Source organism: Rhinolophus sinicus, linkage group LG11 (genome assembly GCF_036562045.2).
Source record: "Rhinolophus sinicus isolate RSC01 linkage group LG11, ASM3656204v1, whole genome shotgun sequence".
NCBI lineage: Eukaryota > Metazoa > Chordata > Mammalia > Chiroptera > Rhinolophidae > Rhinolophus > Rhinolophus sinicus.
Window position 1 is genome coordinate 12,280,194 of NC_133760.1, and position 27,291 is coordinate 12,307,484.

General features: G+C 45.6%; 1 protein-coding gene across 6 annotated transcripts; it reads left to right on the plus strand.

The window, feature by feature from the left end:
- LOC109458065 (F-box only protein 17) lies at positions 1–26,656 on the plus strand. 6 transcript variants are annotated; one of them, XM_074314356.1, is made up of 7 exons: positions 58–196; positions 19,792–20,157; positions 20,959–21,070; positions 22,620–22,655; positions 23,014–23,109; positions 24,080–24,215; positions 25,743–26,656. In XM_074314356.1, exons 2-7 carry the CDS (start codon positions 19,809–19,811, stop codon positions 25,884–25,886), a joined length of 873 nt encoding a protein of 290 aa, XP_074170457.1. In that variant the 5' UTR covers positions 58–196; positions 19,792–19,808; the 3' UTR covers positions 25,887–26,656. The 6 variants fall into 6 exon arrangements, with proteins under 6 accessions (XP_019606961.1, XP_074170457.1, XP_019606959.1 ...); XM_019751400.2 differs by having other exon boundaries at positions 22,623–22,655; XM_074314357.1 differs by having other exon boundaries at positions 24,051–24,215; positions 25,743–25,990.
- The last annotated feature ends 635 nt before the right edge of the window (positions 26,657–27,291 follow it).

Genomic DNA, 27,291 nt, shown 5'->3' on the forward strand with positions numbered 1-27,291 from the left:
GATCTCAGAGCCGCCCGCCCCCAGCGCTGGACTTCACCCACCACCCCCGGGACCGTCTGCCCACACCGCCGTCCCGGGGCTCCTTAGGCGGGGCCGACCCCGGGGAGCCCCCCGACGGCCTCCCAGACCTGGGTGGGGAAGGGGATCTTAGCCCGCTGCCGCCTCCGAGCGAGCCACCAAGTGAGCGCCGGGACAGGTAGGGACCGAGGTCGGGACCCGTGTCCGGTTCCCACTAGCAGGCCGGGCGCCCCGGGAAAGATTTCAGCCCAGGCCCTGCCCGAAGGGGAAGGTATCCCGAAGTCCGGCACCGCCGCGCGCCTTCCCGGACCCTCCCGCGTCCTCGGCTGTCGCAGCCAACTTGTGCCCCTTTAAGTCCAGAGTTACACAATGCACACTTGAAAGCCCCTGATCGCACGGAAATGGCTTTGCATTTCAAACGGGTCCTCTAGCGCCCACGCTTCTCCACTCGCCGCGAGTAGGCGGAGGCCACCATTAAGCAAATCCCAGTCCCAAGCGACCGATCCACACGTGTTCACAGCAGCGGCTGAAAGGTCGACCACTTTTTACCAACTCTGGGTTCTGTTTCTTCTGGCTAGCAGCCCCCTTTCCAAATCTGGGAATCAGAAGTCTTAGAGCGCCGTTTCTTGATTTAGCAACTTGGGCACAATATGTTTTTCAGCTGCGACCGCTCCTCCCAATTTAAATTTTGTTCTTCTAAGTTAACTTTCGCAGTGTTCAGTTATATTTTTTCACGTTCCACATCTTGTTCCTTCAATTTTAGACAGCATCTCTTTACTCCCTGCTTGAAAGACTGCAATATTAGGAAACTACTTCTAAAACAAGTAACTTTCTAAATGTCCCAGTAACACAGAAGAACAAAAGACAAATAGGACAACTCTTTGCATGAAAAATAAGTCCTTTAAACACCTCCCCCGCAGACAATTAAGAGTTTTATTAAATGACTTTTCAAAAATGGCAAAAGTAGTTTGTGACTGTGGTGCATCACTTAAAGCTTTTTCTACTTTTTATTCCTCTAGTAGTTATTTCCAAATCTCTAAAGCAAAGTCTTGGATTACTTCTTAGTTTATCAACTTTTACACAATGTCCACTAATCCCTTGCTTGAAATAGACAGGGAAAGCTTTCATCACCTGCAGTTTTCTCCCCCTATATAATCACAGCATTCTTTTTAGTATCTCTATTGGCTACTTTTGTAACATAAAATAATTTTTTAAACTAGTATTTCTTGTTCCATTTATATATTATATATATATATATATATACACACACACACATATATGTATAATGTGTATATATACATATTATATAAGTATCTATAGTGCCAAAAAAATGTATACACGTGGCCACTTTGGTCAACGTTGCTCAAGCAGTAGCTTGCCGTAATCAGAAGTAACCACTTTGAGCACCTCTTGTAATTGCAGAAGTCAAACGTGACTTGTATTCAGCTTTTGTTATCGGTACATATTGAGTATTACAATTTTAATACAGTTTTTTCCTTTCTTAAAATGTGTACGCATTTTTTTGGAGATATATATATATATATGGTATGTTGACTCCCTTTTTGTAAGTCCTGGCTGAGGAATCTGCTTAAAAATGTTTTTTCATATAAAAGTTTTATACTTATTTAAATACTATTTTTTATCCAATCAACTTAGAAGACATATGGTTCGCAAATCAAATAGAAGTGAGTCTGCTTTATTTTTTTCTGTGACAAAAATAATATAATCTCTTTAAGAAAAATGGAAAAGGCAAGGCAGTGTTTTAGATTAAAAGGAATTAAGGAGACCAAGCCATCCCTAACGAGGCCCTGACCTTGTTAGAAGACACAGCTACTGAAGACCTACGTGGGACCATGAGGAAAATGGTTCAAGGGTTGGGTATTACGAGGTAGAACAGATTTCCCTTAGGCCGTAAGTGGGATCACAGTATAGACCTATAGAATCCCCTTATTCTTTCTTAGAAGATGCATGTTGAAATATTTCAGTTTATCAAAAAAGAAAGAGAAAGGAAATACGGCAAAATGGATGTTTGTTTTCCGATTCTTTCAGTTTTTTTTATGATGAAATTTTTATGGTGAAAATGTGGAGAAAATAAAGACAATTTAGAAACTAAGAACGAGATTCAGACGTACAGACACAGTGGCACAAACCTTGGGGTCCTCCACACCGAGTTCTCAAATCCTGGCTCTGCCACTTGCTTGTCTGGTGACCCTGGGTTCATTGAGTCCCTCCTTCAAGCCTCAGTTTCTCCAGCTGAAAAATAGCTCCTACCTCTGAGGGTGGTTTGTGAGGCTTCTGTGAGATTCTGTAAGCACTACCCACGTGCCTAGAACAGAATTAGTGCACAGTTAACAGTAGCTGTTCATATTTTGTGAAGGGTTTTTCTTTTTATTTTTTTTTAAAGATTTTATTGGGGAAGGGGAACAGTGTGTACTTCCAGGACTTTTTTCCAAGTCAAGTTGTTGTCCTTTTAATCTTAGTTGTGGAGGGTGCCATTCAGCTTCAAGTTGTTGTCCTTTCAGTCTTAGTTGTGGAGGGCGCAGCTCAGCTCCAGGTCCAGTTGCCATTGCTAGTTGCAGGGGGCAGAGCCCACCATCCTTGCGGGACTCGAGGAACTGAACTGGGAACATTGTGGTTGAGAGCCCACTGGCCCATGTGGGAATCGAACCGGCAGCCTTCGGAGTTAGGAGCACGGAGCTCTAACCGCCTGAGCCACCGGGCCAGCCGGTGAAGGGTTTTTCTTGACTCCCTGTCTGCTCACCTGCAAATAACTGCTGTTAAAATCTTAACTGCTGTTGAGTCCTTCCTTCTATCCTTTTTTTCTAGAGATGGATTTTGAACTTAGCCTTTTCTTTCTAAAATTCCTGAAATGGCTCCAATCTTGCCATTGGTACAGTTTTGTGTTCTCGTCCCACCACTTCCTAAGTGCATCTCCCCTTAGCCCACATTCCTCTAGCCAAGGTTCCCATGGTGGCATGATCTCACACATGGAGATGCAGGCACGGACTCCAATCCCATAGTTGGACATTAACTGCTAATCATAGTAACAGCGGTCATAATGGCAGCTAACATTTGTCAAGGGCCAGGCCTTGATCTCTGTCAATTTTCCCATAACCAGGAGAGATGGGTTTTATTAGAAGTCCACAGTGTCTTTTCCAAAACTCTTGTGAATCCAGATGTCTTTGGGAATCCAGACCTTTTGACTATAAAACAAATAATAGGGAACCCATTCCGTACATTATGTAAGACCCCTCATGGGGGCTGGGGTGCATAATGTGATCAACCACTAATATTTCTTCAGTGAAATGTCTGTTCATACTCAGTGTGATAAACAAAGCCTCACATAATTTCGAGTCAACTCTGCCACCAGTGGGTCTTGGAAAGACTTGGTTTTCAGAGCTTTTGGATTTGGGGATTGTGAGAAGAGATGTGGAGCTGAACATTTCCCTTTTGACAGAAGGGAAATCTGTACTCAGGGAAAGCCATTTGCCCCAGGTCATGTAGAATTTAGAGTTAGTTCTGGGACTAACGCAGAGCTGACTGAACCGGCAACATGTAACCTCTCCCCAGTTCTGTCACCAGCAAGTTCCCACACAATGTCCCTTGTTAGCCTGTGATGCCCTCTCCCCCAGAAATGTCAGTGCTGTCTCCTGGGAATGAGATGATGCATAGAAAGAATTTTCCGGGGTGACTTACACAAAGAAAGCACTCAAAAAAAATGTGAATTATTATTTGCACTAAGATGCAATTAGACTATTTTCTTTTTTGGCTTAAATCATCATGGTGTTCAGTGACAGCATTAATACTTTTTTTTAATTAAAATTGATTGGGGTGACAATGATTAGTAAAATTACATAGGTTTCAAGTGTACAATTCTGTAATACATCATCTATGTATCACATTGTGTGTTCACCACCCAGAGTCAGTTCTCTTTCCATCACCATATATTTGACCCCGTTTACCCTCTTCTACCACCCAGCATTAATATTTTTTAAATTGCAAAATATAACATCTATTCAAAAAAGTACATAAAACATATGTGCACAGTTTAACAAATAATTGTGAACACCCATGTGACCATCACCCAGGTCAACAACGAGAACGTCACCCGGCCCAGTGCTTCCCAGTGAGCACCTTCTAGTGATGGCCCTGTCCTTCCCCGAGGGAACCACCATCCTGACTTTTATGATACTCATTTCCCCACTTTGCTGTTCCTTATATGAGTTTAGTACCTATGTGCATCCATAAACAATATTGACTGGTTTAGCCTGTTTGTGAACTTGCTAAGAGTAGACCCGTTGGCATGAGTATATAATTTATCGTCCAAACCAGGAAATTTTGGAAGGAACAGGGGTCAATATTAATAATGATCCTACTTACCTAGGTGTAGACCAGGACTGCCCCAGGCAACTGCTTGGTTGTCCTGAAACCCACACTTGTTTCTTGCTGTGTCTGGCATCTTTCACCCAAAATTGTGCTTTTGAGTTTCATCCATGCTATTACGGATACTATTGTTAACTCCTTTTTATTGCTATGCAGTATTCCACTCTGTGGCTACCTTAATTTATTTATACATCCTACTGTGGATGGGCATGTGGGTCGTTTCCAGCTGGAGCTGTTAGGAACAATGCTGTCATGAATATTCTAGGATGTGTTTCCTGGCTCTGGGGCCTAATTGCTGGGTCATGGGGCAGATGTATTTTCAACTTCAGTAAAAAATGCCCAACGAGTTTCCAAAGGGATTATACCAATTTAGACACCCAACAGGACTGTCCATGAGTTCTCAGTGAGAGCATTTTAAGTAAATTATGGTGACAGTGTACTGGTTGATTGGTTGGTTGGTCGGTTGGTTTAAAAAAAAACGCCCATATTCTTCATTACACATAAATTAGAATATACCAAAAAGCCAAAGTAATTTCGCCTCTACTTCACCCACACTGTGGCCCAGAGGGTAGTTGGGTAACTGCGAGGGTGATGACATGGAAATGACAAAGAAACAAAGAGAGAAATTCAGAATCATCTATTACTGACTGCGATGAAAGATGGTTTTTAGCCCACTGAATATTTCTTTCCTGCTTGGTCACTCCACCAATTTTTAATAATTGTACTTTTTTTTAGATCGTTTCTTATTTACCTTGGTAACTTTATATTTTATGCTTCACTTCTGTTTTTTTATTCTGGCAGTTTTTTTTTTGTTTTGTTTTTTAAAGATTTTATTGGGGAAGGGGAACAGGACTTTATTGGGGAACAGTGTGTACTTCCAGGCCTTTTTTTTTTCCAAGTCAATTTGTTGTCCCTTCAATCTTAGTTGTGGAGGGTGCTGTTCAGCTTCAAGTTGTTGTCCTTTCAGTCTTAGTTGTGGAGGGCGCAACTCAGCTCCAGGTCCAGTTGCTGTTTTCTAGTTGCAGTGGGGCACAGCCCACCATCCCTTGCGGGAGTCGAACTGGCAACCTTGTGGTTGAGAGGTCGCGCTCCAACCAACTGAGCCATCCGGGAGCTCAGCTGCAGCTCAGCGGCAGCTCAGCTCAAGGTGCCCTGTTCAATCTTAGTTGCAGGGGGCGCTGCCCACCATCCCTTGTGGGACTTGATGAATTGAACTGGCAACCTTGTGGTTGAGAGCCCACTGGCCCATGTGGGAATCGAACCGGCAGCCTTCGGAGTTAGGAGCATGGAGCTCTAACCACCTGAGCCACTGGCCGGCCCTATTCTGGCAGTTTTTGATTCCCATGATGATAGGAAGTAGGTGAGCCCAGCATTTTGGCTTCCCCTCCTCGCAACCTTTTATTTCCCATCTTTTGTCGGTTATACAATTACTTCCACACTGTCAAGGTTGATAACATCAATAGTTTGTTCTGTTGCCATATTGAAGTCTTACATGCTTTGACTGTTTGCAGGGGTTTCTTGGACAGCTTGATCGACATGTAATTTACATAGAATAAAATTCAGCCCTTCTAAGTGTACAATTAATTGATTTTTAGTGAATTCACAGAGTTCTGTTGCCATCACCACAAGTTTAGAGCATTTCTATCACCTCCAAAATATTGCTTGCGCCTATTTGTGGTCACTCTCTGTTTCCATGCCCAGTCGTAGGCAACTACTAATCTACATTCTGTATCTTCAGATGTGTCTTTTCTGGACATTTCATATATATACATCATACGTTACAAGGTCTGACAATTAAGTTCGCGAACTTGTTGCAGTGATGTTGCTAACCTTTTTTGCTGTCAGAGGGATTATTCATTATGAATTTGTACCAACTGGACAGTGAACCAAGTTTACTATTTGGAAGTGCTGAAAAGGCTGCATGAAAAAGTTAGACAACCTGAACTTTTCACCAATAATTCATGGCTCTTGTGTCACGACAATGCACCAGCTCACACAGCACTGTCTGTGAGGGAGTTTTTAGCCAGTAAACAAATAACTGTATTGGAACAACCTCCCTAATCACCTGAGCTGGCCCCCAACGACTTCTTTCTTTACCCAAAGATAAAGGAAATATTGAAAGGAAGACATTTTGATGACATTCAGGACATCAAGGATAATACGACGACAGCTCTGATGGCCATTTCAGAAAGCATTCCAAAATTGCTTTGAAGGGTGGACTAGGCGCTGGCGTTGGTGCAGAGCTTCCCAAGGGGAATACTTCGAAGGTGACCATAGTGATATTCAGCAGTGAGGTACATAGCACTTTTTCTAGGATGAGTTTGCAAACTTAATCGTCGGACCTCATATTTGTAGCCTTTTGTGTCTGGCTTCTTTCATTCAGTGTACTTACTGTTTTGGAGTTCGTTCACATTGTAGCATGTACCACTACTTTATTTCTTATATTACTGAACAATGTTCCATTATATAGATAGACCATGTTTTATTTATCCATTCACCAGTTGATGGACATGTGGATTGTTTCCAAATATATAAAGCTGCTATGAACATTTGTAAATAAGTCTTTGTGGACATATGTTTTCACTTGTCTTGGGTAGTCTAGTAGAATTGCTGGGTTTCATAGTAAATTTTTGTTTATCTTTTTTTTTTTTTAATGTTCAACTTTTAAAGAAACTGCCTAGCTGTTTTTCAAAGTGGCTGTACCATTTTACATTCCCAGCAGCAATGTGCGAGGGTTCCAGTTTCTCCATTTTCTTGCCAATCTCTTTGAACATTAGCCATTCTATGTGGGCATGAAGTGGTGTCTCGTTGTAATTTTAATTTGCATTTCCTTAATGACGAATGTTGAGCTCTTTTCATGTGCTTCTTATCAGTCATTTGTATATCTTCTTTGGTGAAATGTCTATTCAAATCTTTTGTCCATTTTTTAATTGATTTGTCTTTTGATTGACTTTTAAGTGTTTTTTATATATTCTAGATACAAGTCCTTTATCAGATATGTGATTTGCAAATATTTCCTGAAAATCTATAGCTTGTCTTGTCATTTTCTTAATAGTGTCTTTTGAAGTACAAAAGTTTTAAGTTTTGATGATGTTTAATTAATCCATTTTTTTCTTTTATGAATCACACTTTTGGTGTTGTATTTAAGAAATCTCTGTCTAACCCGAGATCGTGAGATTTTCTCTGGTTTTCTTCTAAATTCTTTTTAAGAGTTCTAACATTTAGGTCTATGATTCATTTTTAGTTGCTATTTGTGTATGGTGTGAGGTAAAGGCCTAAATTCATCTTGTTGCATATAGATTTCCCAGCACCATTTGTTGAAAAGATAATCTTTATGCTAAGAGACCAGATAGTAAATGTTCTCACCACAAAAAGAAATGATAATTATGTGATGTGATGGAAGTGTTAGCTAATGCTACAATGCTAATCATTTTACTACTGTGTTTCCCCAAAAATAAGACTTGGCTGGACAATCAGCTCTAGTGCATCTTTTGGAGCAAAAATTAATATAAGACCCCATCCTATTTTACTGTAATATAAGACCGGGTCTTATATTAATTTTTGCTCCAAAAGACGCATTAGAGCTGATTGTCTGACTAGGTCTTATTTTCGGGGAAATAGGGTATATATAAATGTATCAAATCAACATGTTTTACACCTTAAATTTATGCAGTGTTATGTGTCAATTGTATCTAAGGAAAAAAAAAAGACAGTCTTTTCCCATGAAAACCAATAAACAGGGATCCTATAAGGAAAATGCCCATAGCCTTCAGTTCAAATGGATTCCTTTTTCTTGCACATTGTCAAATGAACCTAACATGGATACAGTTTAGAGTATATCATATTTGGACCGTGATTTTCTTGAACGGTTTTTTGTTTTTCCTGTAGTTCCTCATAGCTTTAATTTTTCCCTTTCAGGAGAAGCATTTTCCTATGTCTAAAATATCCAATCTATTTCTTGGAATTCATTTTCTTGTTGAAGGCATTCTTCCTTTTATAGTAGCCTGTTCTTGTTTTGTTTTGAGTATCTTCTCAAATTTAAGTGTACCCAGAACCAGCTATGTACTCTGCAGGGCCTAATGCAAAATGAAAAGTTGGGCCCCTTGTTCAAAAATGATTAAGAATTTCAAGTTGGCGACAGGAGAGCATTAAAATAAGAATAGAGCCCTTCTAAGTGTGGGGCCATGTGTCACACATCCCTGGCCAATGAAGCCTGAAGGCGGCCCTGAGTGTACTAATTAGGGTGTTTTCTTTTCCTTTATGTTCTTTCATCCCTCTGCATTATCTCTGTTTCTTCTGGGGTCAGTTCGCATTAGCTCTATCTGTTTACCTTACTTTTTCTCTTTCTCTTTCAGGCTGCTAGTTTTCTTCAAACATCTGGTGATCCTTGCTGGTCCAATCACATTTGCAAACAAGGGGCTACTTTTTTTGAAATCTCTGGTAGGACAAAGCCAGCCTTTGCTGGGAGCTCACTCCCAGATGCTAGAATGGGAAGGGCTGTACTCAGGCACACCAGAAGCCTGGCTTCTTCCCAGATGCTTCACGCAATTTCTCTAGAGAACCATTATCCAGTACTGTTTTGCTTTTCTTGTGTGTAAGTGTTTGGCAGCCTGAAATGTGTGTGGCAGAGCATGAGGGAGGAAAGAAAGGAAGCAGGGAGCCCACAGACACAGTTTGTTCAAAGATGGACTAACCTTTGTTCTCACTCTGCCCTCTCACTCCTGATCTGCACGACGACTCCAGCCTGGGCCCCTTGGACCTTTGATTCTGAGTCCAGAGCCTCTGGGTGGTCCTGGAAGCCCCCTTTTCCCTACCTGAGTTCTATCCTGGCCCCTACGCTTTTGTCTGCTTTCTGTCTTTCAGAAATATATCGACATTTCTTTTTTATTGATGGTCTTCCTCCTGTTTACTTTGCTTTTCAATTTCTTTGCTGTACATAGAAAGAATGCCCTTTGAGAAGGAGATCAGGCTGCCCCGATTGCAACCCCTACTCCACTTCTGACTTCTGTGTCACCTTATGTGAGTCATTTCACCTCTCTGGGCCTCAGTTTCTTCCTACTGTGAAGATCAACTGGGATAATACAGAAGTCACAAAACAGCCACCCCAGTCTCTTCCTGGCTGTACAGGTCTATCTTACGTGGCCCATACTATGCTTTAATTCTTTTAATGCATTGTTAACATTTAAAAATTATGTGATTTCACATAAACACTGGGATTTCCAGTTTCTTTTGAAAAGCTGGAAGATGTGGCCAATCTGGGCCCACCTTCCTGCTTGGCAGTAAATCAGGCAGAGTGAGTTTTGGCCCAGCCTCTGGGCTGGCTGTCATCTCTGATTTGCCAGTTTCCACCACTCCCTTTTTCTCCCACCCACTCGGCCTCATTTAAGATGCTGCCTATTTCTTGTAGGCATTTGAACCTGGAATTCTTGGGATCCTGTTTCAAGAGCATCTAATGCAGGACCACGCACATATGAGCTGTTATTATTCTGAGGCCAGCGGGGGCGGTGGTGGGAGTGGGGGCTCAGATGCAGGCCCTGCTCTGATCACCAGGCAGGCCCTACTTCCCCAGGGTTGCATTCACCAGAAGGGGTGCCTTTAAAAAGAATCTATCAAAAGTCTCATACAGGCCTGTATAGGCCCTGATAATCAGTAGCTCATTCTGCCTTCTCGAAGGGGAAGACGCACTGACTCTTTGAACCAGCAAGTAGTTCTAAGGAGCAAAGGATTTTAATCTTGTCCTCTTGATTATTTTTATATAACCATTTGTTGCAGGTTAGAAACAACACAGGCACTACAGTTCAAGAGCAAAGAGTTAAAGTGAATAAAGGAGAATGTCAGGTGGAAGAAAACCTCCCGAAGGCATGGAAAGGAAGTCATTAGCCATTGTGTCTAAAATTAAAAAGATTGACAGTACCAGGTGCTGGCAACTGCAACTCTCGTACATTGTTGAGAACGCAAATGGCACAATCAGGCTGAAAAAAACTATTGGGCATTTTCTCGCGAAGTAAAATAATATACTTATCACGTGACCCAAGGTATTTCTTCATGAGAAATGAAGACATGTCCACATAAACACTTGTGCATTAATGTTCATAGCAGCTTTATTCATAATTGCCCCACACTGGAAACACCCCAAATATCCGTCATGGTAAGTGGATAAACAGATTGTGGTTTATCTGTTCAATGGAATACTACTCAGCAATAAAAAGGAATGGACTGATATATGCAACAATGTGAATGAATCACACAGACGTTATGCTGAAGAAAAGACACAGGGAGCACATTCTATATGTATCAGTCAGGGTCCAATCAGGAGACCAAACCCCCACAGTCATTTGAAGGGAGAATGTTTAATATACAGAATTAAACATTCTGCAGAGCATTAGAGTAAGAGGGATTGGCTACTAAGACATAAAGAGAAGGCTGAAAAATACAGAAACAACAGATAGTAGGAGCAGCTACTACTCGGAAGATCTAAGAGAGATCTCGAAAAAGATGGCAGTCCCAGGCTATCCTTGACAGCCCCAGCAACCCTGATCTCATTGGACTACACTGGCTGTGGCTCACCAAAGGGCAAAGCAGTCCCTGTGGTGCTGCACTTGTGGAACTTGCTGGAAATGCACCCTCTTTAACTTTCCAGAAGTCCATTCTATAGGGTGCTGGGGAAAGTGGTTCACAAGGAAGTGTCTCACCAGAGGCACTGGGCTAAGAAACCACCAGAAGTGGGTGTCAGGGGAAGATGCTGGGTGCGGGGTGCTGTTGATTAACAGCCACTGGAGAAGTTTGCACACTGCGGGAGCGGGGCAGCAGTAGCTGCCTGCCCTGGGGAAAACTACGTCTGGAAGCTGGAAATAAAACCCTTTCCTCCTGCAACGTCTCTCTGGCTCCCTCTACTGGAAAAACAACATCACGTCAGCTGGCGAAAAAATTGAGGCCAAACTCCAGTTTCGCAACTTGGAGCTGTGAGACAGTAAATCAATAACTGGCACACTGTATGATTCCATTTGTATGAAATTCCAGAAAATAAAATTGAACTTATAGTGACAGAAAGCAGATTAGTGGTTGGCTTGGGGTGGGGATGGGGGTGGGGTTTGACTGCGAAGATATAAACCTTTTGGAGTGACAGAAATGTTCCATATTTTGGTTGTGGTGATGGTTACGTGCTTGTATACAGTTGTAAAAACTCAATTATACACTTGAAACGTGTGCACTTTATTGGATGTAAATTATACATCAGTAAAGATTTCTTTTTTAAGGTACTCATTCTGGGAAACGTGATTCCTGTGCAAATATAAATGGAAAGACACGCACGTGGGAGCGCACATAGCACAAATGCACCCGAATCCCACACCGAGGTACCCCAGCTTACACTGGTGTATATGTCTCTCGGGGGTGTTATTGGAGATGGTTTCAGGCATTGGCTCGGTGGCTTGCTCATTTATTCTCCCTGAGGAGTTCAAGTTCAATATAAGTGCTGTGAGTAGTTGGCAGAGTTTAGGTGCCCACTCTCGTCTCCTGTTTTCCCCCTCCCCAAAGTGAATCCACAGAGGGCATCTCACATTAGATTCCTGATTCTTTCAGATGATCAAATCCTCATCCTAATAACTAAAGACTTTTTAAAAAAATTATCATTGGGTATTATTCCTTGCGTCCTGGGTATGGTTTAGGGATATTTGTCCTTTACTGCTCACATTAACCCTTTGAAATAGAACAAAAATTATCCATGTTATGGGCAAGAAAGCTGAGACTCAAAGGTCAGAACATACCTGAGAGATAGCCTGCCCAGGAAGAGGCAGAACCAGGATTTGAACCAAGATCATCTGCCACCATGGTGGGACCTCCTGACCACCACCCATCCTGCTGAGGGCAGCAGCCCTGGGCCTGGGAACCCTCACATGCTGCCTGCTCTCTACAGAATGGTCCTAATAGGCTTTATGGACACTGAATCTTTGCCAGTTGGGTCTTTTACCCCCATGATTTTATTATGAAAATTGTCAAGCATACAAAAAAGTTGAAATAATTACAGTGAACACTGACTCCTAAGAAGGGGAGACAATGGTAATGCCCACATAGCTTTTAACCTGATATTGAAATACGACTATTCGTAGTAACAGTTTATTCAGTCTTCCAAATTCACAAAACAAGATAAAAAGTTAGTGAAATGACATTTCAGGTACTAAAATACATATCACATCAAGTAAAAAATATTTTTAAATATATAAGAGTTATACATAAATTTCTAATATGTTAACAACTGATAAAAATAAAAATAATTTATGAATCAACTGAAATAAAATTCTAATGTTAATAGCAATTAGGTAATAAAATTAATCAAGTGAAAACAAGACTGCTAACTGAAAGTTTAATGAATCATGAGCCTCAAAAATGAAATTACATTGTTCGATCTTTGTCAAAAGTATATACTCTGGAAAAAGTATGGGCTAGCTAGAGAGACCATGTGGAGATGGAGAAATGCCGGAGGAGCCCCAGCTGTGCAGCCCCAGCTGTTTGAATCACCCTATCCAAGGTTGTTAGACACAGGACTGAATAAGCCATCAGATGACACAGAACCAGACTCCGCCTGAGGGCAACTGCGTACAAGCCCCTGAGAACTGCTTCACTGAGCCCAGTCTATCCCCAGAGCCATAAAAAATAATTATTAAATAATGGTTATTGTATAAGTCTCCTCCAGCAAACAAACAAACCATGTCAATGATGTCTTCACTGAGACTCTTCACTGAGTCTCATTTTTGTGCACAATTTTCCAATCACTATGAAAAGGTCTCTGGCCCTATACAATTTGAGGCATTATTGAGAAGAGAGATAAGCTCACTCTAAATAGTTTCCACAGGTTCCTTCATTTTAAAATAGCCCTATCTTTTGTTTGATAATTTTGGGGAGAGGTTTTTTGATATATTTTGTTCCTTACCATGGACTATTATCTCTGTCCTTATTGTTATTGTTTTTAGTAAACCCTTTATAGAAAGTGCACAAATATACAGTCTGATGAATTTTTATAAATGACTACATGCATCTAGCCAGCCCTCAGCTCAAGAACAGAAAAATAAAAAGCTTTCTAAATGAGTGTACCTCTGCCCAGTTTGAAATTTGAATGCTGCCTTAAATTCTCGTGGTAGAGAAGTTTTCGTTGTTGCTCAGCAGACATATTCATCATGACATGAATCATTGAGTATCAATCACAATCTCAAGATGCAAAAGATTCCAGATTTTTAAATAAAATGAAACAAAGGTATTACACCAACAAAAATACCAGTAGTCACAATAGCTAGAACATGGAAGCAACCCTTGCCTATGAGCTGATAAATGGATAAACAAAATGTGGTATATACACACAGTGGAACATTATCCAGCCTTAAAAAGGAAGGAAATTCTGGCCCATACTATAACACGGATGATGAGGACATTATGCTAAGTGAAGTAGGCCAGTTACAAAAAAAATACTGTATGATTTTTCTTATATGGGTGAGTTAGTCAAAACCAGAGATAAAAGTGAAATAGTGGTTACTGGGGGCAGAAAGGAATTATTGTTTTAAAAGATGAAAAGAGTTCTGGAGATAGATGGTGGTGACAGTAGCACAACATGTGAATGTATTTAATACCACTGAACTAGACACTTAAAAGGGTCAAGATGGTAAATTTTATGTTATGTAAATTTTACCACAATCTTAAAAATGGAGGAAAAAAGAGAAAGAATTAGCCCCGTAGAATAGGCAACGAGTAAAAACAATAAAGAAGATTTCTGAATATATATATAAAATATATGTTATATATATTATATATTACTTTAAAACAGCATCGTTTAGAAACAAAACAACAAACAACAACAAAAAATGCTATTCCTGAATTACATTTACTAGGCTCAAAGGAGATAAATTTATTTTTTGCCCCAAATCATACAGATAGGAAGTGGGTAGAGTCAGGATTTGAACCCAGTTTGGTCTGCATCTACAGTCGGGGCACCCATGGTTTCTATTGGGGGCTCTTGGCATTGGGGGCAGGCCAGTTCTTTGTAGGGGGTACCCGTCCCATGCAGTCCAGGTCACTGAACATCGTTACATTTAGCTAGTACTCAAAACACAGTGATCTAAACAATAACCTTTGTTTTTTTGTGTTTTTATGGGGATTGACTGGACTCAGCTAAGCAGTTCTTAAGGGTTCATACGGATGCAGTTGCCATCAGACAATGGCTGGGGCTGGGTCGTCTGAAAACTCACTCAGTCCTATGTCTACCGTGTTTCCCTGAACATAAGACCTAGACGGACCATCAGCTCTAATGCATCTTTTGGAGCAAAAATTAATGATAAGACCCGGTCTTATTTTACTGTAATATAATACCAGGTATAACATAATATAATACCAGGTCTTATATTAATTTTTGCTCCAAAAGATGCATTAGAGCTCATTGTCCGGCTAGGTCTTATTTTTGGGGAAACAGGGTAGCACGTGGGATGGGGAGACTCAAACGGCTGGGACGCTCCAGGCATTTCTCTCTTCACGTGGTCTCCCCAGTGTGGTGACTTCAGGGCAGCCAGACTTCAGTGGTGATCCCGGCAATAGTGTGCTGGAGTGGCTTGCACCAGCTCGAGTGGATTGTGGGCAATTATTTCCAACCCCGTTGTTCAGGGACGTCCGTCACATTGGTAGCTTGCAATCAGCCATGGTCAGTGAATTTACACCACAAAAATCAGCAAACATTATAAACCTAGACTTCTTTTTCCCCCTGGAGAACCAGTTGTTAAACATTCAGCCGTACACCACTGGACTCTGGGCTCAAAAGGCACATGTCCTGAGAGTCAGGCAGAGGCCTTATCCTCTGTTATAACCTGGCCTTGGAAATCCCTTGGCAATGTCACTTCTGCAGTCACAAAGGGCTGCCCATGTCAAAGGAAGGGGTTTGAACTCTACTATTTAATGAAGAGAGGTCAAGTCCTGGAAGAGCATGTCAGATAGGATGTGTTGTTATAGCCTTTTGGGGAAGATACGGTCTGCCATAGCATCATGGGTCCCTGGAAACCATACCAGTAGTCATAGTGACAACCAATAAAATAACCTCCCTCTCAAATATACACACGTGCTCCCAAACACCTAGGCAGGAGGCAGTGCTGTGCCTTACATGTCCCATACTGACCCAGCCAGTGGTTGGCATTCTGCCATGTGGACACGTGGCTACAAGGCATCTCATGGCTCTTAGCAGAGTGTCCCAGGACTCTCATGAAGCACAACACTTGAAGGTCCTTGCTCCTCAGTGTGCGGGGCCACCCCTAGCTCCAAATCCCCCATTGGCCAGTGACTCACACCCACGAAGCTATGCTCTGGTGAATTTCACATCCTGCCTGGCAAGCTAGTGGACTTGCTTATAAGTTGCAGCTAATTTTTAATGCAATGGTAGCTGCCTGTTGGAAAGCACAGCAACAGGCTGTGCTTTTAGAGAGTTGGAAAACTCTCTAAAGCTGGTTTCCACAACTTCTATAGCTGGTCTCCACAACTGAGTCACTGTAGTGGGAGTGAAGGGGGTTCGGGCTTCTTGCCATGTCCACAGACCTCTTGTCTGAGACAGGCTTATTTCTTTCTTTTTTTTTAAATTGGGGAACAGTTGTGTGTTTTTCCCAGGATTTTCATCAGCTCCATCCAAGTCAAGTTGTTGTCCTTTCAATCTTAGTTGTGGAGGGCGCAACTCAGCTCCAGGTCCAGTCGCGGTCCAGTCGCAGTTGTTAGTTGCAGGGGGCGCACCCACCATCCCTTGCGGGAGTCAAACCGACAACTTTGTGGTTGAAAGCACGCGCTCCAACCAACTGAGCTATCTGGCCACCCCGGAGCCCAGCAGAAGCTCAGCAGCAGCTCATTGACTTCATTCTAGTTGCGGAGGGATCAGCTCGCTGGCCCATGTGGGAATTGAACAGGCAGCCCTGTTGCCCAGAGTCCGCACGCTAACCAACTGAGGCACCCGTCCGCCTCGACAGGCTTATTTCTTAATGAGACCTTACTCAATTCATTTAAAAATCACACAGCTGACACGAATCGAGCACTTCCTGGCGTTAGGTAACAGAACAAGTATTAGATCATTGCAACCTCTTAACCCAAGGCATCCTCCAAGAATCATTTTAGTCATTAAAATAAGATGATGGGACTCAGTGAGATGATCCAGCTTAAATGTGCAGCACAGTAGCTTAAGAGCCCAGTAAATGTCACCACATGAAAATATCGTAGTTAAATGGTTGCTCGTCATCTTTTTATGATATGTAATAATAGTAGCAGCTAACACAATTTAGTGCTAAATATTAAATTAATATCACTCTGATTTATGAAACACCATCAGTTTTTCTTAAGTGCTTTGCAAATATTAACTCATTTCATCCTCACAACAACCCTATGAAGTAGGTGCTGTTAACATCCCCATTTTCAGAAGAGAAAACTAAGGCACACAGAGAGTAAGTGAAGTGCCCTTGGTCATGCAACTAGCAAGGAGCATAGCTGGGACTTGAACCCAAGCTGGCTAGATTCATGTTCAAGGTTTTTCGCACTAGGCTGTTCTACCACTGATAGGGAAATGAAATGAGTCACTAGGTCTTGAGCTAATCACTGAGTTCTTGTTAAAGGTGGTTCACCTCGTTATTCCTCAGTTTCCTCATCGGTGAAAGTGGGTTTCTAATGTGATGATGTGTTCATGTAACATCTCTTTATTGAACACTTACTATATGTCAGGCACTGGCATAGACACTGTGGTATGCAGTATGCAAAGTAAACAACAGTTCTGTCCTCATAGTGATTACACTGTGTTGAGGGAGACAGACAATCAAGAAGATAATTAAGTAAATTATATATACTTACGTAGGTGTGGGGTGTCTTAGGCAATGGGACCTTTAGAGAAGCATAAAGTAAAGGGGGGGTGGAGTAGGTGGTGGTCATAAGGCTCTGACATTGTAAATAAGGTGACCAGGGAAGATCTCATGGAGAAGCTGATATTTGAGCAAAGACCTGAAGGAAGTATGGAGTTGAGCAAAGAAATTCTCTGGTTTCAGGTGGAGGAAACAGCCCGTGCAAAGGCCCTGTGGAGTCCCGTGTGGCTGGGGCAGTGAGTGAGCGGGAGATGAGGGCAGTGAGGCGATAGGGGCAGGTCATGGGGGCCCCTGTGGGTCACAATGAGGACTTTGCCTTTAACATAAGTGAGATGAAGCTACAGGAGGGCTCTGAGCAGGGAGGGACAGGATCTGACTCAGGTATTCACACCTGAGCTGGCTGCTTGTGAGGAACAGACAATTGGGCAAAGAAGAGAAGGGAGACAGAGATGGTCCAGGTGAGGGGTGATGAGAATAGATGAGATCCCCAAGGGAGTGAGTATTGCTGAAGAATTGGAGGTTCAAGGGCTGATCTCTGACATTGCAAGATCAGAGAGCGAAAGATGGAACAACAGCCAAAAAGACTGACTAGGAACCACCAGGCAGATGGGAGGGGTCAAGAGCCATATGTGGTGGCCCAGAGCTAAGAAGGGGTAGTAATCACACTGTGTCAGGTGCTGATGACAGATCAAGCAAGGTGAGGACTGAACAGCCACTATTGGCTTAGCACCAAGAGGGCCATTGGTGACCTTGACATTTCAGGGTGAGGAAAGGGTAAAGCCTAATTAGAGAAGATTTAAGAGAGAACAGGAGTAGGATATATAGAGGCAGTGAGTATAGACAACTTTTGTGAGACATTTTACTGTGAAGTGGAGCAAAGAAATGGGGCCATGGCTGGAAGGGAAGGTGGGATCAAGAGGTTTGTTTTCAGATGAGAGAGATGACACTGTGTGACATGACCAGAATGATCCAGTTCAGAGGGGGAAACTGAAGGGGCAGCAGAGAGGGGACAGCTGTGAGACCAAGACCTGAAGTGGGCGGGAGGGATGGGTTGACGGACACAGGGGCAGTCACATTGGGAAAGAGCAGGGGCAGACGTGTGGGCACAGGGCAAGTAGGTGGTCGATAGGGCAGGGGGCAGGCTATGGAAGTTCACTTCTCATCACTTGCATTTTTTTCCTGCAAAATAAGAAGCAAGGGGACAGTTAAGAGGTGAGAGAAGATGTGATAGAATAGGGGAAAGGGGAGAAGGTGTGAAATAGTTATCTGTACAGAAGAAGAGAGAGTGGATAAGAGAAACGTAATCTGATTGCTGGGCAGCTTTAGGGGCTTGAAGGTCAAGTTCACAAACTTGGCGTGAGACCAGCCAGTGGAGTTGTGTATTGTTCTTCTACCACTTTAAACTGTGTGGTACAGACATAGGGTAGGTGGCTGGATTTAAACAGGGCTGGATTTAAACAGGGTCACATGTAGGAGGAAGCCAGAGGAGGCAGGGTGTATGCAAAGAATGTTTTTAATGATTAATCAAGGAATGTAAACTGGATTAGGAAGAAATGAAGAGTTGAGGAGGTGTGAGGCAGTGAAAAGGAGGTAGGCACAAAGGATAGCCGTGGGTTGGAAGGATTGTGGGGCACTAGAGGGAGAGCTGGAGAGGAGGTGATGGGTGGAAAGACGCCTACGATTGAAGTTCTGGAGAGGCTGTGGTTATTGAGACACAGGCGGGCGACCATGGGAGGGAGGGGCTGCGAGGAGAGCAGGTCAGGGAACTGAAGGGAGGGGTGGCAGAAGGATCACCTCCTTGGATATGGAAATCACCAAGAATGATGATGAGAGCAGGGGATTGGTATTGAGCCTGGAGCTAAACTCATGGAGAAGGGTACCTTCAGGGTAGTGATCTGGGTTAGCAGATGGTGCACATGGTGGGTAGCTCTACTCTGATGACAAGATTCATTGTTGGGGGCTTTAGGGGAGAGTGGAGGGAGAATGGTCTGGAAGCAGCACCAAGGAGCAAGGAGATTTACCCACTTGAAAGGGCCTCAGGAGAGCTGGGTTCTAGTTAGAATAAGAAGGTGGCAAGAATGTTCAGTGAAGAGACTGAGAAAATAGATCTTGCTGAAGATAGTTCATGAAGTTCCAAAGGCCACAGGAGTTGGGACAGGTTGGGGAAAAGGGTGGAAATGGTTTTCTCCTAGGTGGGTTTTCCTCGTGGGTCTTCAGTGTGCTTATGGTTGTATACATAAAGTGCTTAGCCTGACACAAGTGCGCCGGCCCGAAATGGAAGCTGTGGTTAGCAGTCCTGGTGGAGTCATGGTCTGGCCAGGGGTATCTTGCTCAGAGGGAAAGCCCTCTGCTGTCGATCATCCCTCCGGAGCCAGGTGGCAGCAATTACGTGCCTGGTTTTCGCGGCCACAGCAGTCCCCCTGTCATCCATTGGAGCTGGTGGGGTCACGGCCAAGACGCAGAAACCTCGCGTCCTGGGAGAAGTGGAGCGAGACCAGACTGCACTGACCCACTAAACCCTCTCAACCCGCAGGATTCCAGTGGCCGGATATGGGCGCCCGGCCCTCGCGGCGGCGGCAGCCCGCGGATCCGCCCATAGCCTTGGACGCGCTGCCCCCGGAGCTACTGGTGCTGGTGCTGAGCCACGTGCCGCCGCGCGCGTTAGTGACGCGCTGCCGCCCAGTGTGCCGCGCGTGGCGCGACGTAGTGGACGGGCCCTCCGTGTGGCTCCTGCAGCTGGCCCGCGACCGCAGTGCCGAGGGTCGCGCACTCTACGCGGTGGCGCAGCGCTGCCCGCCCAACAGCGAGGACGAGGAAGAGTTTCCACTGTGCGCCCTAGCGCGCTACTGCCTCCGATCGCCCCTCGGCCGGAACCTCATCTTCAATTCCTGCGGAGAACGTGGGTGCCGGGGGCGGGGTCGAACTGCGGGGGCGGGGCCAGGCATGTGTGCGTTTGCGGGCCCGGGTGAGGCAGAGGGAGTGGGAGTGACCAAAACGAAGGAAACGGGCGGGGCCAGGGCTAGCAGTCAGGGGAGTGGTCGAGAACAAGACTTTTGGGAAACTGGGTGGGTGAGGCCAGGGAGGGCCTGGGGAAGAGACGGACTGGGTGGGAGGAGCCAGGGGCTGTGGGCAGTAGAGGGAGACGAAATGGATGGGCGAGACAAAGCGGGAGGAACCGGAAGGCGGGGCCGTGGCAGGAACGACGAAGCGCTGGGATTGTAGACTCGGTCGTCGTGGCTAAAGAGGGAGGAGCCAGGAGAGGCTGGGGAGAAGCTGATTGGATGCTGGTGGGGGCGGAGCTCACATAGAACTATGAGTCTCGTTGCAAGGCTGTGGGGAGGAGGAACTAAGCAAGTGGGCGGGGCCAAGGCAGGAGGTGTCAGGGGGCTTTGGTTGGAGCGGGTGGAACCTTGGTGTGTGGATCCCAGAGCGCGGCCGGGGAGAAGCCAAGTAGTTGAGAGGTTGAAGGGAGACAACTGGATGGAGGTGCGGGGGGGGCAGAGTGGGACTGAGGTGAAGCTGAGTGGATGGGCAGAGCTGAGTGATGCGGTCGTGGGAAGGGACCGGGAATGCCAGCTGTTGGGAGGCGGGACCAGAGTAGAAGAAGTCGGGTTGGAATGCAAGAGGGAGGAGCTGGTGGACCGGGCGAGAAGGTGGTGGCAGGCGAATCCCTTGTCTTCAACCCCGTTGTATCCCACAGAGGGCTTCAGAGGCTGGGAGGTGGAGCACGGCGGGAATGGCTGGGCCGTGGAAAAGAACTTAACACTGGTGCCGGGGGCTCCTTCTCAGACCTGTTTCGTGACTTCTTTCGAGTGAGTGGTCCTTGATCCCTGGGTCAAGGGCCTCAAGGAGGGAGGAGAACCCTACTGTACCGTCCTCATCCTCACCCTCACCCACCTTCACCCTTCCCTCATTCATTTATTAAGTCAGGCAATCAACAAATACAAGATACAACATGAATTCAGAAATATCAGGAACCTGCTGTTTTTTCATTTGCATTTTAGATGTTGGGTGGGGAGAGACATTAAACACAAACAGTAAAATAGCAACACAGTAAACGTTTACAGTACTTACCCTCTGCGACATGCTTTACATATAACTCTTTTAATCCTGGCAATAACCCTGTGACGTAGATACTGTTGTTATTTCCATTTTATAATAGGAAGCTGAGGCATAGGAGGTAACCAACATCTAGTAAATAGTGCAGTGGGATTTGAACCCAGGTAATCTGGCTCCAGAGCTTCTGATTGTGATAAATGCTATAAAGACATCACAACAGTTTGATTGGTTACTTGATTCTCTTTATCCTCATACCCCACGCCCATTTTCCTTGTCCTCTGCCCCCAGAGTCATCCACTTATATGGCATTAGCCAGCTATCTAGTAGTTGCCACATATTAGGGGTGAAGTGATATCTCATTGCTGTTTTAACTTGCATATTTTGATTTACTGCTAATTAAGCATCTCTTCATGTGTTTGTTAGCTTTTTGGATTCCCTCTTTTGTAAATTTCCTGTTCATATTTTCTATTAGGGCTGATGTCTTATTCTTGTTGATATACAAGAATTCCTTGTATATTCTAGATATCCATCCCTTGTTCATCCTGGACATTGCGAAAGTCTCCCACTCTACCATCTGTATTAACTGTCCATAGTGTTCTTTGGTGTTCTTTGTTGTTATTTTCATATGATCGAATTCATCTCTCCTTTTTTTGCTTTAGAATTTGTTTTTGAAATTTCGTTTAAAAAATCCTTTCCTACCCTTAGATCCTAACAATAGTCTCTTATACGCTCTTCTAGTAAACTTGTAGTTTCATCTTTCCCATTTAGAACTTTAATCCACCTTTGAACGTGGTGTTAGGTAAGGATCCAGTTTGCCCCCCTCCCCCATATATTCAGTCAGGTTTCCCAACACCATCTACTAAAGAACCCATCCCTTCCCTATGGAGTGGCTATGCTGCTTCTATCATTTATGAAGTTCACATGCATACCTAGGTCTGTCCCTGAGTGTTCTGTTCTGTTCTACTGTCAGCTTCCCAGGTTTTCCATCAGTACTACACTGTTTTTATTATCATGGCATATTCAAATGAGGGAGGATGGTCTGTTTACAAAGATGTAGGCAGACCACCAGGGATACTGTAGGACCCCAGGCTAGTAACTGTGAGGGAAGGGTCATTACCATCCCCCAGAGAAGGAAGCGGTTACTGAAACATAAGACAGAGAAGGCTGTGAGGAGAGGGCATTGTGGAGCTGTGTCCTTTCATTGAGAGACACAGCAGTCCCATGGTGATCCCGTGGGGGGTGGGGGGCAGGAGAAAAAAATACCCTGATTTTACTCTCTTCTCTCCCTTCTGTCTCCTGCTGGAGCTTCCCATTGGCTGACCCAACAAGAAGTAGAGGGTAAGGGAGACCAGTCCATACAACAATACAATCTTAGAGACCTTGGGCCCCCACATTTTAGAAGACACCGGAATTCCCTGTTCAATGTGGGTCTCCATTTGTACTCATGTCCCAGTCCCCACAAATAATAGAGGCAGAACTGCATCCAGGTCAGTTTTCTGGAGTCCAGGGCAGGGTGGAGAATGGTGGAGGGATGTGAGAAGCCAACCGGGATACCCAGCCCATCACACGCCTCATCTAGAAAGGAAACCCTGAGGAGCTGCTTTAGACAGGCTGTCAGGGGAGGCTTCTGGGAGGAGGTGATTTCTAGGTTGCGATTGTCTGCTCCACCCCCGCCCCTACCACCTCCCCTTCCCAGATGGTGCTTCAAGCGGCAGCTTGTGGACTTGGTAATGGAAGGGGTGTGGCAGGAGCTGCTGGACAGCGCCCAGATTGAGATCTGTGTGGCCGACTGGTGAGTGAAGAATGGCAATCTGCCCCCAGAACCAATGGCGGTGGCAGCAGTTCTGCAGAAGTGGCTCATTTCATGCCCCCATCAACGCCATGGGCTGGCCACTGATACTGTGCCCCCCCCGTTCATAGTGAGGCTGAGAGAGGCGAAGTGATGCTCTTATAGTTGCAGAGTCTTAGTGAGCCCAGAGCCCCCCCTCTGTACTCCTCCCCACCTCTTCCCAGCAGGCCCCAGGGCTGTTGACATGGAGACCACTGACTGGCTTGGCTTGGTCGGAAACAAGGCGCTCCCCTCACCCACTCCACCCCTGTCGCATGCAACTCTGTGCTGACCCTAAGAGCTTGTGAACACCAAAGCCTCAGAAGAATTGGCAGCACTGAGCCCTAAAACTGAGGCTCCGAAGGGGCAGAGTTGGGCCAGGGTACTCTCTGGCTTCAGAGCCTGTGGGCCTACGATGAGTCCCCTCCTCTCCAGAGCATCCAGGTTCCTTCACAAAGCACTCCGGCTCCTCTTCCCTCAAGCTCTTTGCTCCTCCACAGAAAATCCAGTTTCTTCCCTGGACTGTCTCCTCCCAGAGCTGTGGTCACCCCAGAGCATCCCGATTCCTCCTTCCTCAGGCTCCTCCCCAGAAATACCCAGACTCCTCCTCCCCCAGGTTGTGGTTTCTCCCCAGATCCCCACACACATACACACCTAAACTAAAGCCTCCAGAATCCACCCCAGGAGCACCCAGGCTCCTTCCTCAGGCTCTGGCTCCACCCCCAGGAGCACCCAGCTTCCTCCCACAGGCTCGGCTTCACCCCCAGGAGCACCCAGTCTCCTCCCTCCAGAATCCTAGGCTGACACCTCTCCATAAGGGGTGTGGGTGTGTGGCCCTCATCAAAATGCAGGGAGGCCCAGCCCTCAGCCTCCCTCCCCCAACCCAGAGACTGGATGGGTGGCAGGGGCATCAAGGCTCATGGCCACATGGCAGGTGGGGCGCCCGAGAGAACTGCGGCTGCGTCTACCGGCTCCGGGTCCGCCTTCTGGACGTGTATGAAAATGAAGTGGTCAAGTTCTCAGCCTCACCCAACCCGGTCCTTCAGTGGACTGAGAGAGGCTGCCGACAGGTGGGTCCAGACTGTTTTCCAGGCCACCCTGACCTCAAAGGCACACCTAACCCTTCATCCTGCTCAGATTTCCTTCCCAGCTCACATCACCACTGGATATTTATAGTAACAGCTAACAACCTTTGAGGTCATTACATCCCAGGCCATGTTCCAAGAGTTTTCCCTATTAATTAATTCACTTCATTAGCACAATAGCCTAGTTGTTCAACACACATTTATTGAGCACCTAATGTGTGCTGGGCATTACTCTAGGTGCTGGAAATGCAGCAGTGAACTGAAGTCCTTACTGTATCCCCATTGTACAGGTGAGAAAACTGAGGCTCAGGAGGTTACATGACTGGCACAAAGTCACACTAAAGCTTGCAGGGCCTGATTCCAGCCCAAGCTGGCTCCCAAGCCTATGCTGTCATAATCATTGCACCTCACTTATCAAAGTGACCTTTCAGGTGGTTTGTTTCCACTCCTGATCTCCTCCCACCACCCCCCACCCAACACCCAGACACAGTATCCAGAAAGATCCCATTAAAAAGTTAATCAGATCACGAGTCTCCCCTTCTTGTGACCCCACTCCCATGGCTACATCTCAGAGTAAAAGCCAAAGTCCTATGATGCAGCCATAGAAAGGGATGCAGCACCGATCCACGCTACAACATGGATGAATCTTGAAAACAGTGCACTAAGTGAAAGAGGCCAGACGCAAACGGCCACATATTGCATGACTGCATTTATATGAAATGTCCAAAATAAGCAAAGCCATAGAGACAGAAAGTAGATAGATTCGTGGTTACCAGAGGCGAGGGGGAGGGAGGAATTGGAAGTAACGGCTACTGGATATAAGATTTTATTCCCTGGGGTGATGGAAATGTTCCAGAATTAGGCAGTTGTGATGGTTGCCTAACATTGTGAATATATTAAAAACCACTGAATTGTACAGTTTAAAATGGTGCATTTTATGTTGGGTGAGTTTTAGCTCAATAAAAAATTGCAAACGATGAAAAAGCCAGAAACCAGGAGCATTCGAGCTCCCCCAGCATGTCATCAGTTTGGCTCAAATAAACTCATTAAAAAAGCAAGAAGCCAAAGTCCTTCCTTGACCCAAAGGCCCCACACCATCCACCAATTACCTCCCTGACCCCCTCTCCTACTTCTCCCCTCACTCCGCTCCAGGCACACTACCTCAGGGCCTTTGCACTGACTGGTCCTGTCGGGAACTCTCTTCCTCCAGATTCCTACATGGCTCCCTCCTCTCCCTCCTTCAGGTCTCTGCTCAAATGTCACCTCCGTGGGGCCTTTGCTTACTCACTTCACAACCCCGCCCTCCTGCAGAATTCGCATCTATCTTCAGTGTTTGGGTCCCCTACTAGATGGCCAGTTCCACCAGGGCAGGGTCTTTGTGCCGCTTTCTTCACTGCTGTATCCCCAGCGCCTAGAGCAGGACCTGGCATCTACCTGGTGTTGGGGAGCATCTGTCCAGGAGGTGAAGGAAGGAGCCCACAGGTCCTCACTCTCTTCTTCTTCCCCATGCAGGTCTCCCACGTCTTCACCAACTTTGGCAAAGGCATCCGCTATGTGTCTTTTGAGCAGTATGGGAGAGACACGCGCTCCTGGGTGGGGCACTACGGTGCCCTGGTGACCCACTCCAGTGTGAGGGTAAGGATCCGCCTCTCCTAGCCCACCAGCCTGATCAGCCCTTCCAGGACCTACTGTCACCTGCCAGACATGACTGACAATCAAGCGTGGCTTTGCAGCTGGGGATACCTTGTGGCCTGTTCCCAGCCAGCCTCCCCCGAACCCCACTTGAGGCTACTTCGGCATAGTGGCCCAGATGCTGCTCGAGAAACCAGGGATCCAACCAAGCTGTTCAGAGCTTCCCCAAAATAACCAAGACCTTTATTTTGCCTGCAAATTGTTTTCTTTCACATGTGGATGTTAGTTGGCAGACCAAGTCAGAAAAACAAAAGCCAAACCAGGATTTCTAATGGGGAAAAGCTGCCGACAACCTGGGACAATTAGTTGGCATGTTTCCACGGTAAGCTGATTGCTGGCGAGGAGCAGAGGCCAGTCAGGGCAGCCTGTCCTCGAGAGGACCAAGGGCATCAAAGGGAACCCTTTCTGTTTTGGGGAGTCTCTGGCATTCAGCCACCTCCAGTACTGCCCATCAGCACCTCCCCTTGGGGTCAGACTGGTGCTATTTCTTGCAGAATTCCTGAGGCCCCGCTAACCCCCAAACTGTCTTCCACCTGCACCTCCTACCCCAGCCTCAGAGGCAGCTCGCCTCCTGCAGGGCAAACACCTCCTTTTCTCGAGTCCGTCTGCATACAAACTGCAGGAGCAAGGCCTGCGATAAAGGAAAGCTCGCCTGTCCTGACTCCCACGTCTCCTGCTTCCTCTAGCTGGGCACAGCCACCAAACTAGCTCAATAAAGTTGGTGCTAAATGTGATGGGGAACTGTTGTCTGTAATTAATGCACTTATCTTCCCCCCATTCTGATTCTAAAAGGACTTGTGGGATGTTGTCAATTATGAGAACTTGAGGTGCGCTAAGCCTTGTGCTGGAAACGGAGGCGGCGGGCTACAAGGCAGCACTGAGCAGCTCCCGTGCCGGTTCTCAGGGTTCTCCCAACAGCTCTCAGGCAGGCACCATTATTAACGCTATTTACTCAAGGAAAACGGGCTCAGTGTAATGACCCATCCAAGGTCACCTGGCCAGAAAGTAGAGGAGGCAGGACTTGCACGAGTCACACTCCAGAGCCCAAGGATATAAGCTCACACAGTGGCACATGATAAGGGGAGGCCAATGTTGCTCTCGGGACCATTTTCCAAGAGAGGAAAAAGGCCCAGAGGGCGAAATAAATAAACCCAGTCACAGCACAACTAAGAGGTGGAGGCAGGATTTGAACCCAGGTTGTGTGCGAGTCAGAATAACACAGAAGAGCAGCTCTCCTATAGGCAGCAGCACACTCCATTCAATCCTTTCAAAACCCCTTCATCACCATTATAAATACTGCCATTTTTCAGGAGGAAGCATAAGGGTGGCGCTTTCCTTGTCCAGGGCCCCTGGCCTACAGGAAGGGGAA